Here is a 17410-nt window from a genome sequence, read left to right on the forward strand (position 1 = left end):
TAGTGAAATGTCAGCATTTAACTCAGGCTTCCTTGGTTTGAGGTGAAAAGTCAGACTTCTGACAAATTCTCAAAGATGTTTTGCTATTTTCTTTAAGCCAATGGATACTTGAGTTAATACCGTAATTGATAGTTGAGAATATCTATAAAACGGAGACAATTAGTTCTGTTAAAAATATAAACATACTTGTACATAGGACTTTGGTTTGAATGTGCAAAAATTTTTATCAATTTCCTGTTTTGCTGGCTGTTAAGATACAGTTATGAATTATTTTGATTGCTGTTTGAAAAAGTTGAACACCTAAATTTAATGTAAATACTTCACTTAAATTTAAAATTCTTTCATTTTAAATTTTTGTATTTAGATTTCTACACAACCAGTTCCACAAGAATCTAGTAGAAAAGACTATGAAGCCTATCAACCCTTTCAGAACTCCACGAGAAATTATGATGATTCCTTCTTTGAGGATCAGGTGCATCACCGCCCTCCTGCAGCAGAGTACAATATGCATCTGGGATTAAAGTCAACTGGAAACTATGTTGACTTTTATTCTGCGGCTCGCCCCTATAGTGAACTGAACTACGAAACAAGCCACTATCCGGCCTCCCCTGACTCCTGGGTTTGAGACGCAGATCCAGGAATCTGTGCATGTGCATGCCTGACTTAAGACATTTTTCCTTGCAAAAATTTAGTTTATTAAGCCTGTTCCTTAGAAAGACCCTAATTACTGTTGTGGAAATTGGTTATGGTGTTTTAGAAGGCAAATGTATTGGAAACTAATACTTCATAGGACATTGTAATTAAGATAAGCTAATGTTTATTAATAACAGGTAAGTTCAAATTTTCAGATGGAAGATAACTGCAGATGGTAGCTGCAACTATGTAACATAGGGGCAACAGTTTGAATGACGAGCCCAGAGTATCAATAATTGACAACTGGGAGTACAGATGCAGGGTATGGCACAGGCATACAATGACTGAGGATAGGTGGTGGGTGAACGTAGCATAGGTGGCACATAAAGCACAAGAATGAAAGTTTACACAACCTATGGGGAACAGTTCACATTTTGTTTACTATCCTCATTGTGAATTAGGCTTCAAGCTGCATTTACGGTTCCTCTCTACTGCAAGATATTTCTTGCTTTTTGTTACTGCTTTGTTGTAAAGTATTTGATGTACATTAAGATAAAAATAGTGCATTGTGTATATTACACCAATGCCACAGTGTTTCTTCATCAGTGGTCCTAGATATTGCTTCAGTTTCCAATTTTTAAAAAAAAAGATGCAAGGAAATATTTGTTTTTCTCTGCCCAGTAAGTTTTAACATGTTACAACAACACCAACAAAAGACTAATGCTATATAGCAGTATTGTATGGTCTGATATGTGAATTTGTGTGTGGTAACTAAACAAAGCATTCAGTAATTTCTGACAAATAACATCATTCTACACTCTTTGTCAAAAAAGTGCTTTTTCACTGCCTACAATTTTACATGTAGATATTTGAAATAGATTTTTTTCATTTTTACCAGTTTTCTTTATGATGATACAGTGTTAAAATAAATGATAATTAACCTGTCATTCACACTCTCCATACATGTCTATTTACAAAATAGAAACTAACAGAGATCCGTCTGCATGTGAGTGAATGTTTTTCATTGTTTGTGTGACTGCATTATCCTTTGACATTTCCTACATTTTATTTCGTTAAAATGGAATCCACTTATGAACATGTGGTCAACAATGCTTTAGGCATTGCATTACAAAAATACTACATGTTCTAAAGCAACTTATACGTCACCTTTCTTTGTACAGTGCATGGATCACATTGAGTAATCATCAAATGTTCTATGTCATTTTCTGTGATCTATGTATATTGGCTACTATGTGCCTTAGAGCTGTGAGTATGTCAAGCATACCTTATTATTGTACTACAGTTATGTTTATTTGTGAAATCTTGTAAATTGAGAACTAACATAGTGGAAATATATTCATAACTCATGACATGGGCAAAATGTTAAGACTGGTATATGTATATATGCTTTCTTTTAATGTTCCTTGCATAGAAAGATAAGCATGGGAACAAAACACATCCATACATCATTTTAATATAAAACATTACATGGCCTATAAACCATCTAAAGTTTGTCAGAATTAATTTCTTAATAAAAGTTCACTGTATGTAGGTTAATGGCTGACAGAAATGTGGAGCGAAACATGCTATCTTGAAAAATGTGTAAGTTTTACTCTATAGTGATTTGCTTGGTTTCTTAAAATGTTAATTGTCTTTGAAAGACTGCATTACAGTTTTTGTGTTTACTTTTGAAGTAGAAGGATAATGTCTATTTTGTGCTATTTTTCTACCAAAGCATAACATAGAAAACCGCCATTTGTGTTCACATTTTGGACTTTAAATTCTGGACAAAGTAGATAATCTAGTCAAAATAAACCCCTCTTAGACCTTCGACAGCACTTTCCATTCTCAACAAAGCCCCATCCATTTGAACAGCTGACACTGGACAATGCTGGGACATTTATGGCTATAAGAATGCCAAATATTAGCTCTGTCAGAGTGTGCCAATCTTGTTGCTAAAGAATCTAGCATGCAGTGCCCTGATGCTACATATTGTTGTTAATGAAGTCTCTCTATTGATCCCCTGAATGACCAGGGGTATTTTTTGCCTTCTTGATTGGAATCATTTCAGTCAGATGGCTTTACATTATTTTGTTTTAAATCTTTATTTCCTCTTATCTCTACAAAGTGCTTGGCTGCAGTATAGCAATAAAAGGGTAGACAGATACAGGATTTTATGGCTAAGCAGTTTTTTTTTTTTTGCACCACTGCATTGTCGAGTGATTAATGCCAAATGACAGGGATCATGTGCTGGCAGAATTAGCCTGTTTGATCCAAGTGTCTTAGGGCACATCTGTGACAGATGTGATTTCATGCAGTTTGCTGTGTTGTGCGATGCAGGCAAAGTGTACAATACAATTTCAAATATCCTTTTGTGTCCGTAAAGCCTGTTTTAGTGGTAAATATACTGCATGCTGCAGTTTTAGTTGTCTGCAGATTCCCATTTAAGTCCTGAGTGGAGACTTTTAAAAACACATATTAATATATCTGAAAAGTACAGGATGGTGCGCTACTTTTCAGTTTCATCTGGTGTTAAACCCTTTTTGTGCACAGTATTAACCTCATTGACACAACTTTACAGTGTACATGAACATTTGCCATTGGTTGTGTAACCTACAGTGTTAGTAATTAGCCTATTACAAAATAAGATCAGTAACAAAAATTAAGATTAATATCTCAAAATTCTATCTAATGATAAGCTTGAAGAAAAAAAGATAAACATCTTAGAAGAGATAATGCATTTTTATTTTGCAATAAATTTGGTATTTCTGTTTTATCTTTTAGAATTGATTATTCTATAACTAATGTAATGTGAAAATGCTTTATGATTCATTCAATTTCCTTTTTGTCATCCTTATTAATGGTTTATTTTCATATATAGTACATGAGGAAAGAAGAAGAAAATATGTGTATGTGTTTGTACATTCAGGGACACTTAAGTTAGACACACACACTCATATGTATATACACAAATATGCATATACCACTCTCTATGCATCTGCAGCCCAAAAAATGCGTGGAGCTATGGGAATGTCCATAATAACACCCGGGCTCTTTCCACAGGTCAAGTATGCTATTTTATCTACAGCTGAGAATATTAAAATTCCTAGCCATCAAGGGGTGGTTTGTATTAGAACTGATTAAATGTGTACCCTCCTTTTTATACCCTCAAAAAGTTAATACCTTCCACCCTAGAAAGTGTAGTAAAATATATATAAAACCTTTTTGTGATATGATAAATCCCCAAAATAAATTAAAAATCGTAAATATATACCAAGAAATATAAAATATAAATAAAAATAAAAAATACAAAAATTCCCCAAATCCAAAATGTCCGATAATAAGTCCAAAGATAAATCCAAAAATAAGTCCAAAAACAGTGTCCAAAATTCCAATCTTTTTCCTCCAAATACGAAAGTTGACCTCTAATTCATCCAAAAACGTACCTCAAAAAAATATAAATATAAATAATCTAGTGCAATTTAATTAATTGAAAGTAATTCAAGGTGATTTCTTTCAATTAATTGAATTGCACTAGATTATTTATATTTTTTTGAGGTACGTTTTTGGATGAATTAGAGGTCAACTTTCGTATTTGGAGGAAAAAGATTGGAATTTTGGACACTGTTTTTGGACTTATTTTTGGATTTATCTTTGGACTTATTATTGGACATTTTGGATTTGGGGAATTTTTGTATTTTTTATTTATATTTTATATTTTTTGGTATATATTTATGATTTTTAATTTATTTTGGGAATTTATCATATCACATAAAGGTTTTATATATATTGTATTAGAACTGATTTGACCTTGAGGCTTCACTGCTACAGCATCCGCAGACAGTAACAGTTGTTATCAACTTCTTTTTAAAGATAATCTCCAGCCAGAGCAAAAAAAATAAAAAATCTAATCAGTTATGTATTAATAAAAAAGCATGGCATTTACGTACCTGAATTTATTTTTCAAGTCAGACCATAGTCATCTCTTGCACAGAATACTGAGAGATGAAGTAGCAGAACTAGGAGACCATAAGGTTCAGTAGTATACATTTTCTGCCAGCAGGACAGAGCAGGGTAATGACTTCATTGTTGTACTGCTGCTCCTCTTTACATGTCTAATTAGAAGGTGTTCAGACAAGTTTTATCGACCAAGCAGTACATCTTCCATAGTAATGGGGGTCGAAAACATCTGGCTGGGCAGTTTGTCGAAGCTAGAGTTGACATATAAAATTGGGTAAAATACTGGGGTGAGGGATACCAGGAACCCTCAGCTACTTCTAATAAAACCCTGGTTAAGAAAGGATGTGTTTAACCCCTTGGCGCCGGCACCCCCCGGCCCTTTAAGGGTTTCAGAAGCCAGGAGGTGGGGCGGGGTTTAGGGTCATGTGACCGCCGTGACCTGTAATCACGGTGGTCACATGATCGGGAAAGGTCCCGATCGAAAGAGGAGATCAGGACCTTTCCGTGAGTACCGGACATGTGTGCTGGGAGCACGCAGGATGCGCGCTCTCAGAACATATGCTTTTTTTAAAAAAGAACGCAAATGTGTGGGCGCTCGGTGTCTAGGCCCAGACACCGGGAGGCCACACACTTGCGTTCAGCCGGCGCGAAGAGGTTAAGATTAAGAAGGCATTTATGTGTACTTTCAGATTAATATTCAGTTTCAATTGTATTTACCCACCCTGTCTAGCTATCATGACCTAAAGTAACACCCATCCCCTCACAGCCTGCCATAATGTTTAAATCCTACTAAACATGGACTTGTAGTGGGCTGTCTCTACTCTGTTAGTGTTACATAGTTAGTAAGGTTGAAAAAAAGACACCAGTCCATCCAGTTCAACATGAGTGTGTGTATGTCACCACTATTTTCAATATCCCTGTATATTGTATTTCTCTAAAAAGTGTTATTTAAGGTTAATAGGGATGGACAGTGTCAGTAACTGTAATTTAGCTGTACACCCATACTATTAAATATAGTAGTTACAAAAACATAGAATCCACTCAGCAGGAGAAACGTAACACGTGAAGGAGGTGTGTGTGTGTGGGGGGGGGGGTTTACATGAGCAGTATAATTATTTATAACACCTAGTCAGAAACTTGCATAGTTACATAGTCAATCATTTTGCGAAAAAATGCAGCAAGTATAAACACTATAGGAAAAATGTGTAACTACAAATTGTATACTTACGTATCGGTGATGTAGCATGGCAGCATATCGATAGGGTAGCCAGCCCTTCACTGACTGACTGCACTAAAAAAATAAAAATCCATCTCCCTGAATCAACATTCTTTATAATCTATCAAACAGAATAAAAGGCAAGCAAGCACATATGGGGGGGGGACTTATGCTACCATACATATGTGTCAGGAAAAATCCTTGGGTTACAATTGTTAGTTTTCCTGACAGAAGTATTACAGCATACTGATAGGACATTCCAGGCCAAAGGGCCAGGGTGGGTAAATGAAAGAAAAAAAAATAAATGTACTGTATGATATTTATTGTATGATGAATCTATCAAACCACTCTGTGGTGAGGGCAGCAGGATCAAAGCTGTAATGCTCAAGGTTTCATAAGAAGACCAAGTTGCAGTCTTGCAGATCTCCTTTGCATGCCACTACTGAAGATGGCATACTTCTTGTGGGTTGTAGGATGTGCCCTAATGCCAAGTGGGAGCGTTCATATTATTTGCAGTGTATGTATTCTATTATCCTAACCAGCCATGATGAAATTGTCCTTAAGTATGCCTACTGAACATTGTGCATTCCTGATGGAAGTATAAACAGATTAACTGAAACTCTGAATGTAACTCTCTTATTCAGGTAAGTTTAGATGGCAAACCCCACATTAACTATTTCCTCTTTAAAATGAAAGGTAGGAGAGGCTCCCTATATCCTAATGCTTGTGCTTCTGAAAATGGCTGAGTATACCACATCCAGGACAATGTTTAGATCCCAGACCTCTGTTAAAATTCTCTTTGGAGGTTTTTTTTTTATTTTGTACAGGTCTTCATGAACTGAATCACCATAGGATGGAAGGTCCAGCAGGTAGTTGAAAGCATTAGTAAGACTGAAATATGATCTTTTAAAGTATTAACCCCCAAGTTCACCACTAGACACTTCTGGAGAAAAAAATGCTTATTTGGTTCTACAGGACTGAAATTTTGCATTTATACATATGAGGTGAGTTTTTCCAAGACTCTGCAACAGAGTTAGAATTGCTGAAGTTCCAGTCTGACAAATTGTTGACTGGGTTGAATAGTCTCAGGAAATACAGTTCTAGAAGTATTTTTATCAATATGTCCCAATGCTTTATCAGGTCTGATGTGATCAGTGGTTAGGAGCATGTCATCTAGATCAGGGCTTAAAATTTAAAGTCCTGAGCTACTAGCCAGGCCTTAGAGTTACTCGCCACCAACAAACACACACAAACAGAGACACCTGTACACACACACACAGACATGTACATACACATACACACACAGAAACATGTACACACACGCACAGAGACACATGTACACGCACACAGATACATGAATTCACACAGGCACGTACAGACACGCATACACACAGATACATGTACATACACAGAAATACACACACACAGACACATGTACGTACATACATACACAGACATGTACACACAGACACATGTACGTACATACACACACACGTGTACATACACGCAGACACATGTACAGATACACACATGTACATACACACAGACACATGTACAATTGTACATGCATACACAGACACACACAAACACACACACCCCCATAAAAAGTTGCAGTACTTCGCTGTTCACTCACAGATCCGGGTACTGCACTCTAGGGGGAGGCAGAGAGCACAGCACACATTCCTTGCTTTGCTTTTACTGCGCTCTGCTATTGAGCAGTCTGACGGCTCCCAGTGCCAATGACAGATCCGGCCTGAGCTCCAAGCCTGCTCAGCAAGACGGCCCTGGGGGACACACTCGCCCATTGGAGAGCAGGCGAGTGGAAATTTCAAGCCCTGATCTAGATAATGGAATATGTGTAGACCTTTTTGATGGGGCAATGCAATTAGGATGGAAGGATTTTGAAAAAAATTATTAGTGCCTTTGAAAGCCTAAATAGAAACGTCAAAAATTGAAACTGCTGTTCTACCAAAAACCTCAGAAATTGATGTAATGCTGGGTGTGTGGTTACATTAAGATAAGCTTCAGTTGACTAAAAGCATCAAATCTTCAATGTATCACCTGAATAATCAATTGGAGAGATTCCATGCAAAATGAGGACACTTTTATGTGCTTGTATAGATCTTTTACATCTAAAACTGGACAAAATCCACCAGGGAGTAGAAGCTCTTGAATCTTTGATCTTGAGGTACGAATTGTACCGTCCCTTGTTGAAGAAGAGTCATGTTAAGTCTGAAACTTTATTTTGGGCTGAGGAAGGCATAACAGCAAATAATGTGGCAAAACTGGAGTTCCCAATTATGACCTTTATCCATGGACCTTGAATATTATTTGCCCAAATTTTGGAAAAAGATGAAACCTCTCCTTTACCTTCTTAGACTAGATGAGCATGCCATGTGTCCTCTGCATACTTATTGTATTATCTCAATGAGTCCACAGTCCTGACATACACTATGTTGCCAAAAGTATTGGGACACCCCTCCAGATCATTGGATTCAGGTGTTCCAATCACTTCCATTGCCATAGGTGTATAAAATCAAGCACCTAGGCATGCAGACTGCTTCTACAAACATTTGTGAAAGAATGGGTCGCTCTCGGGAGCTCAGTGAATTTAAGTGTTGTACCTGTGCAATAAGTCCATCAGTGAAATTTCCTTGCTACTATATATTCCATGGTCGACTATTAGTGGTATTATAACAAAGTGGAAGCAACCGGGAACAACAGCAACTTAGCCATGAAGTGGTAGGCCACATAAAATGACAGAGCGGGGTCAGCGCATGCTGAAGCGCACAGTATGCAGAAGTCGCCAACACTCTGCAGAGTCAATAGCTAAAGACCTCCTAACTTCATGTGGCCTTCAGATTAGCACAACGGTGTGTAGATGGAGCTTCATGGAATGGGTTTCCATGGCCCAGCAGCTGCATCCAAGCCTTACATCACCAAGTGCAATGCAAAGCGTTGGATGCAGTGGTGTAAAGCAAGCTGCCACTGGACTCCAAAGTAGTGGAGATGTGTTCTCTGGAGTGACGAACCAAGCTTCTCTGGCAAATCCGATGGACATGTCTGGGTTTGGCTGGTTGCCAGGAGAATGGTACTTGCCTGACTGCATTGTGCCAAGTCTAAAGTTTGGTGGAGGGGGGATTATGATGTGGGGTTGTTTTTCAGGGCGTGGCCCCTTAGTTCCAGTGAAGGGAACTCTTAAGGTGTCAGCATACCAAGACATTTTGGACAATTTCATGCTGTTTGAAGTGGAGGAACTTGACTGGCCTGAGTCCTGACCTCAATCCAATAGAAGATCTTTGGGATGAATTAGAGCGGAGACTGCAAGCCAGGCCTTCTCGTCTGACATCAGTACCTGACCTCACAAATGCTCTTCTGGAAAAATAGTCAAACATTCCCATAGACACACCTTTAAACCTTGTCCCAGAAGAGTTCAAGCTGTTATAGTTGCAAAGGGTGGGCCAACTCAATATTGAACCCTACAGAAGAAGACTGGAATGCCAATAAAGTTCATGTGCGTGTAAAAGCTGGTGTCCCAATACTTTTGGCAATATAGTGTAGCAGCAGATATTATCTGTGCTTGCAGGGCCTTTAAAGGGTAAAATACTGGAAAATGTGTGTGTGTATATATATACAGTCAGGTCCATAAATATTGGGACATCGACACAATTCTAACATTTTTGGCTCTATACACCACCACAATGGATTTGAAATGAAATGAACAAGATGTGCTTTAACTGCAGACTGTCAGCTTTAATTTGAGGGTATTTACATCCAAATCAGGTGAACGGTGTAGGAATTACAACAGTTTGCATATGTGCCTCCCACTTGTTAAGGGACCAAAAGTAATGGGACAATTGGCTTCTCAGCTGTTCCATGGCCAGGTGTGTGTTATTCACTCATTATCCCAATTACAATGAGCAGATAAAAGGTCCAGAGTTCTTTTCAAGTGTGCTATTTGCATTTGGAATCTGTTGCTGTCAACTCTCAAGATGAGATCCAAAGAGCTGTCACTATCAGTGAAGCAAGCCATCATTAGGCTGAAAAAACAAAACAAACCCATCAGAGAGATAGCAAAAACATTAGGCGTGGCCAAAACAACTGTTTGGAACATTCTTAAAAAGAAGGAACGCATCGGTGAGCTCAGCAACACCAGAAGACCACGGAAAACAACTGTGGTGGATGACCGAAGAATTCTTTCCCTGGTGAAGAAAACACCCTTCACAACAGTTGGCCAGATCAAGAACACTCTCCAGGAGGTAGGTGTATGTGTGTCAAAGTCAACAATCAAGAGAAGACTTCACCAGAGTGAATACAGAGGGTTCACCACAAGATGTAAACCATTGGTGAGCCTCAAAAACAGGAAAGCCAGATTTGAGTTTGCCAAACGACATCTAAAAAAGCCTTCACAGTTCTGGAACAACATCCTATGGACAGATGAGACCAAGATCAACTTGTACCAGAGTGATGGGAAGAGAAGAGTATGGAGAAGGAAAGGAACTGCTCATGATCCTAAGCATACCACCTCATCAGTGAAGCATGGTGGTGGTAGTGTCATGGCATGGGCATGTATGGCTGCCAATGGAACTGGTTCTCTTGTATTTATTGATGATGTGACTGCTGACAAAAGCAGCAGGATGAATTCTGAAGTGTTTTGGGCAATAGTATCTGCTCATATTCAGCCAAATGCTTCACAACTCATTGGACGCTTCACAGTGCAGATGGACAATGACCCAAAGCATACTGCAAAAGCAACCAAAGAGTTTCTTAAGGGAAAGAAGTGGAATGTTATGCAATGGTCAAGTCAATCACCTGACCTGAATCCGATTGAGCATGCATTTCACTTGCTGAAGACAAAACTGAAGGGAAAATGCCCCAAGAACAAGCAGGAACTGAAGACAGTTGCAGTAGAGGTCTGGCAGAGCATCACCAGGGATGAAACCCAGCGTCTGGTGATGTCTCTGCGTTCCAGACTTCAGGCTGTAATTGACTGCAAAGGATTTGCAACCAAGTATTAAAAAGTGAAAGTTTGATTTATGATTAATATTCTGTCCCATTACTTTTGGTCCCTTAACAAGTGGGAGGCGCATATGCAAACTGTTGTAATTCCTACACCGTTCACCTGATTTGGATGTAAATACCCTCAAATTAAAGCTGACAGTCTGCAGTTAAAGCACATCTTGTTCATTTCATTTCAAATCCATTGTGGTGGTGTATAGAGCCAAAAATGTTAGAATTGTGTCGATGTCCCAATATTTATGGACCTGACTGTATATATTTACAAAATGTAGTGAGCGAACAGAATAGAAATCTAAATCAAATTAATATTTTGTGTGATTACCCTTTGACTTCAAACTAGCATCAATTCTTACTTGCACACTTTGTAGACTTGCACAAAGTCAGGGATTTTGTAGGATTAGTCAGGTGTATGATTAATCAATTTTACCAAGCAAGTACTAATCATCGTCAACTTCATATGTAGGTTGAAATATAGTCATTAATTGAAACCATTGTTTAGGAGGCTTAAAACTGGGTGAAGAAAATGTAAACTCTGTTACTAAGGTGAGGTTGTGGAAGATAGTTTCATGTCACAGGTCATCCCCCATGGTAAAGACTGTGCACAGCAACAAGATTTAGGTAGTTATACTGCATGAGCAAGGTTTCTCTCAGACAAAGATTCAAAGCCAACTGAGGTTTCAAGCTGTTGAAATATGCTGTTCAAGCTCTTTTAAAGAAGCACAAAGAAACGGGCAACACTGAGGACCGTAGAAACAGTGGTTGGCCAAGGAAACAATGCAGCAGATGAAAGACAGATTATGCTTAATTCCCTTCAACATCAGATGGTGTCCAGCAGTGCCATTAGCACAGAACTGGCAGAAACCAGTGGGACCCAGGTACACCAATCTACTTTCCAGGGATGTCTGTCCAGAAGTGATCTTCATGAAAGAATTGCAGTCAAATAGCGATACTTCCAATGTAGAAACAATTCTAAGCAACTCAACTATGCGCAATAACCTAGGAACTGGGGTGCAGAAAAATGGCAGCAGGTGCTCTAGACTGATGAGTCAAAATTTGAAATATTTTGCTGTAGCAGGAGACAGTTTGTTTGAGAATGGCTGGAGAGCTGTACAATATTGAGTGACTGCAGGCAACAGTGAAGCATGGTGGAGGTTCCGTGCAAGTTTGTGGCTGCAATTGGAGTTGGAAATTTGGTCAGGATCAATGGTGTCCTCAATGCTGAGAAAAACAGGCAGATACTTTTCCATCATGCTATACCAACAGGGAGGCATGTTAATGGCCCCAAGTTCTTCAGCAACAAGACAACGACCCCAAACATACAGCCAATGTCATTAAGAACTATTTTCAGCGTGAAAAAGAACGTCCTGGAAGTGATGGTTTGGCCCACACAGAACCCTGATCTCAACATTATCAAGTCTGTCTGGGATTACATGAATTGACAAAAGGATCCTAGGCAGCCTACATCCACAGAAGATCTGTAGTTAGTTTTCCATGATGTTTGGAACAACCCACCTGCCGAGTTCCTTCAAATTCTGTGTGCAAGTGTATCTAGAAGAACTGATGCTGTCAAGGCAAAGAATGGTCACACCAAATATTGATTTGGATTTCTCTTCTGTTCATTATTTTCCATTTTGTTAACTGATAAAAATAAACAACACATTTTTTTAAAGCATTCTTAAATTACAGCAGTTTTTCACACTTGCCTAAAACGTTTGCACAGTAATATATTGTGTGTATGTGTGATATATATATATATATATACAGAGGTGTCCCTAGGGTTGGTGTCACCCCTCCAGAGAGCAAGGAGCGGTGCCGGAGTAGTGGTAAAATGAGTATCCCGACCCAAGAAGATATGTATCCCCTGTAGCAACTGTGCATGTGCTGGTTTCAGGCCGAAGAAGCCAATCTCCAACTTTAGCACAGGGCTGCCACAGTTAACCCTTTACAGGCTGCAAACCGCTGAAGCTGATCCCACGGATCACTATGAGTTGCAAAATCATTTAACCCCGTTTAGATTGAACCTATACAAGGTTAACTGATCTTGCAACCCATAGTGATCCACGGATCAGCTTCAGCGGTTTGCAGCCTGTAAGGGGTTAACTGTGGCAGTTCTGCGCTAAAGTCAGAGATCGGCTTCTTCGGCCTGAAGCCGGCACATGCACAGCTGCTTCAGGGGATACATATCTTCACGGGTCGGGATACTCATTTTACCGCTACACCAGGGGTAGCTGTCACTGTGCCGGGAATCCAGGATCACCCCAATAACTGGCCAGGACCTCCACAGAGCCCAGAAGCTCTGCTGGCTTCCTGCTCCTGCACCCCCCTGTGATGGTGTCACACATTGCGGCTCGCACCCCCCTAGGGGTCACACCTGTGGTCTCTTGGTTATATATTATTATGTGCCATTTTTAAAGAAAACATGAGTGAGCAGGCAAAACACATGTATTATGGGATTCATATTGAACTTCAACTGTAGGTCATAACAGAATGGCTTAATCATAAAACAAAGCATGGCAACCGGTAAACAAATTAAATGACCCCTGTTCAAAAGTCTTTTGTAAAAGTTGTGTATGAGGCACCAAATTCTTTCAGGTGGTAGAGCTGCCCATTTGTCGTGGCAAAATACCCCCAGGTCATGCAAAGTCTTTGGTCGTCTTGCATGAAACGCACGTTTGAGATCTTCCCAGATCGGCTCAATGATTTTAAAGTCAGGAGACTGTGATGGCCACTCCAGAACCTTCACCTTTTTCTGCTGTAACCACTGGAGGGTCAGCTTGGCCTTGCGCTTAGGGTCAATGTCATGCTGGAAAGTCCAAGAGCTTCCCATGTGCAGCTTTCATGCAGAAGAATGCAAATTGTCTGTCAATAGTCTCTGATAACATGCTGCATTCATCTTGCCATCAATTTTAACAAGATTCCCTGTGCCTTTGGAGCTCACCCCCTCCCCAAAACATTAGTGAATCGCCATCATGCTTCATAGTGGAGATGGTATTCTTGTCGCTATAGGCCTTGTTGACCCCTCTCCACACATAGCGCTTATGGTTGTGATCATAAAGCTCTAGTTTGGTCTAGTAACTCAGATTATAGTTTGCCAGAAGCTGTGAGGCATGTCAAGGTGTTGTTGGGCATATTGTAATCAGGTTTTTTTTTTTGTGGTATTGGCGTAGTAAGGCTTCTTCCTGGCAACTCGACGATGAAGTTCAATTTTGTTCAAGTATCGTCATATTGGGCTCCTTGAAACAACCACATTGTCCAGAGCAGCCTGTATTTCTCCTGAGGTTACCTGTGGGTGTTTCTTTGTTTCCCGAACAATTCTTCTGGCAGTTGTGGCTGCAATCTTTCTTGGTTACCTGACCTTGGCTTGGTATGAAGTGATCCCCGAATGAACAGTACTGACTGTCATATTCAAGGTTTTGGATATCTTTTCATATCCTTTTCCATTTTTATAAAGTTCCATTACCCCATGACTTAGTATCTAGCTTTCTCCGTGCATCCACATGAGAGCTAACAAACCTATTGACTATGCACAGACACTAATTGCAAATTAAAAAGCAACAAATGTGGAAAATTAACCTTTAATTGCTATTTTATCCTGTGTGTGTCACCTTGTGTGTCTGTACGAAGGCCAAACAGTCCAGGGTATGTAAACTTTTGATCACGGCCATTTGAGTGATTTCTGTTATTGTTATGATTTACAAAGGAGCCAAAAGAACTAGGTGATAATAAATGGCTTCACATGATCACTATAAAAATCACATACACTTGCCAGCCCCTTTATTAGGTACACCTGTTCAATTGCTTGGTAACACAAATTGCTAATCAGCCAATTATATGGCCTGCAACTCAATACATTTAAGCATCAAGATGTGGTGAAGACAATTGCTGAAGTTCAAACTGATCAGAATGGGGAAGAAAGGGGATTTAAGTGACTTTTGAACATGGCATGGTTGTTGGTGCTGAGTATTAAAAAAACTGCTGATCTACTGGGATTTTCATGCACAACCATGTCTGGGGTTTACAGAGAATGGTCAGAAAAATAGAAAATATCCTGTAAGCGGCAGTTGTGTGGACAAAAATGCCTTGTTGATTTCAGACGTCAGAGATGAATGGGCAGACTAGCTGCTGCAACATGCAGATGGTAGGGTCAGAATTTGGCATGAACAACATAAAAGCATGGATCCATTATGCCTTTTATCAGCAGTTTAGGCTGGTGGTGGTGAAATGGTGTAGGGGATATTTTCTTGGCACTAGCAAGGTGTACCTAATAAAGTGTCCAGTGAGGGAATATGATGCAGTCTGTCACTAGCATGAATATAGTATTATTAGTGTTTTCCCCAGTTATAGTGTTTTTACATGTTGATCCTGTCAACAGTTCCATTTTCTCCCCACAATTCAGTGGCAACACTGTTACATCTGCAGTAAAATCACACAGCGGTTTGGTCACAGAGGTGTCTTTGTTGGACATGACAAAACGACAACCAAATTAAAGTCTAACTCCACCTATAACTTTTGATGCAATTACAGTAGTTTTTTTCTCCTTTTTGAAAGGAGGTTTAAATGATATGAATAAAAGGTGACTTTTGTACGCACCCTTGGCAGTGTTATATGGCTTGCCCCAATGTACTGTACATTCCCTATTCCTCAACACCTCATTCTGTTCTCTGTTCTGTACATTCCCTATTCCTCAACACCTCATTCTGTTCTCTGTTCTGTACATTCCCTATTCCACAACACCTCATTCTGTACTCTGTTCTGTACATTCCCTATTCCACAACACCTCATTCTGTACTCTGTTCTGTACATTCCCTATTCCACAACACCTCATTCTGTACTCTGTTCTGTACATTCCCTATTCCACAACACCTCATTCTGTACACTGTTCTGTACATTCCCAATTCCACACCACCTCATTCTGTACACTGTTCTGTACATTCCCTATTCCACAACACCTCATTCTGTACTCTGTTCTGTACATTCTCTATTCCACACCACCTCATTCTGTACTCTGTTCTGTACATTCCCTATTCCATACCACCTCATTCTGTACACTGTGCTGTTCATTCCCTATTCCACAACACCTCATTCTGTACTCTGTTCTGTACATTCCCTATTCCACAACACCTCATTCTGTACTCTGTTCTGTACATTCCCTATTCCACAACACCTCATTCTGTACTCTGTTCTGTACATTTCCAGTTCTACACCACCACATTCTGTACTCTGTTCTGTACATTCCCTATTCCACACCACCTCATTCTGTACTCTGTTCTGTACATTCCCTATTCCACAACACCTCATTCTGTACTCTGTTCTGTACATTCCCTATTCCATACCACCTCATTCTGTACACTGTGATGTACATTCCCTATTCCATACCACCACATTCTGTACACTGTGATGTACATTCCCTATTCCATACCACCTCATTCTGTACACTGTGCTGTACATTTCCTATTCCACACCACCTCATTCTGTACTCTGTTCTGTACTTTCCTTTTTCTATACCACCTCATTCTGTACACTGTTCTGTACATTCCCTATCCACACCACCTCATTCTGTACTCTGTACTGTACATTCCCAATTCCACACCACCTCATTTTATATCCTGTGCTGTACATTCCTTATTCCACATTGCCTTATTCAATACTCTACAAGTCAACTCAAACTCTTGTTACCACACCTCTTTAACCCACAACCAATATCCAGCGCAATGGAAGCCACACCTACTCTTCACCATGGAGAGTGCTGTATTTTCTTATGATCTTGCACATGGGTGACTACATTCATAAAACACCCTTGATTTGAGGTAATGTATCTGGACCAAGCAAAAATCTTAAAAACAGATTTTTTTTCTCAAGGCATTCCTGATTACATTGTTCATGATAGATATCAGGACATTTGAAATTCTTTTTATACTTTTACTCCAAAATGACACATCAAAGAATAACATATTTCAACACAAAGAGAGAAACATTTTTTTGTAAGGTTTACAACTCAAAGGGATCATCTTAATATCTACAATGATGTATGTGTAACAGATATTGGGCTCCAGAACACACTACTTGCAATTGATGAATTTTACACATAGCTTAGTAACTGTAGACCTGTGGTCTCCAAACTGCGGTCCAGGGGCTGGATGTGGTCCTTTGGTCACCTTTATCTTGCCCTTAGGGCACTATTCCACCAACTGACACCAATGATGGTACACCATTCCCCCTACTGACATCAATGGTACACTATTATTCTCATTGATATCAGCAATGGGGCACTATTCCTCCCATTAGAAAACCAATAATTGGGCACTGATGCTGGAGCATTTTCTACTCCCACTGGCAACAGTCCGGCCCCCCTAAAGCCTGAAGGACAGGAAACCGGCCCTTTGCTTAGAAAGCTTGGAGACCCCTGCTGTAGATCCTAAGAAGTTACAGCATTAAAAAGAAACTGTGCTGATAGAAATATATAGACTGCCATTGTAGACCACTATTAAAATTGCTTGCTGCCTGGCTGTCATGGTGATCTGATGACATCAATATTTTGGGGCTGATTTATTAAAGATGGAGAAAAAAAATTAGCACACAGTT

At 39.5% G+C, this 17410-nt stretch overlaps 1 protein-coding gene across 4 annotated transcripts in view; it reads left to right on the top strand.

Moving 5' to 3' along the window:
- CTNND2 (catenin delta 2) overlaps positions 1 to 3409 on the top strand; it is a 529941-nt gene extending 526532 nt beyond the window's left edge. For all 4 annotated transcript variants that reach the window (XM_089655247.1, XM_089655250.1, XM_089655248.1 and 1 more), the window contains one exon: positions 365 to 3409. In XM_089655247.1, the coding sequence (XP_089511373.1) occupies positions 365 to 625 (261 nt within the window). In that variant the 3' untranslated portion in view covers positions 626 to 3409. The remainder of the gene's footprint in view (positions 1 to 364) is intronic.
- The last annotated feature ends 14001 nt before the right edge of the window (positions 3410 to 17410 follow it).

This window comes from Staurois parvus, unplaced genomic scaffold (assembly GCF_062004578.1).
Source record: "Staurois parvus isolate SC_StPar_1 unplaced genomic scaffold, SC_StPar_1.0 ptg000829l, whole genome shotgun sequence".
NCBI lineage: Eukaryota > Metazoa > Chordata > Amphibia > Anura > Ranidae > Staurois > Staurois parvus.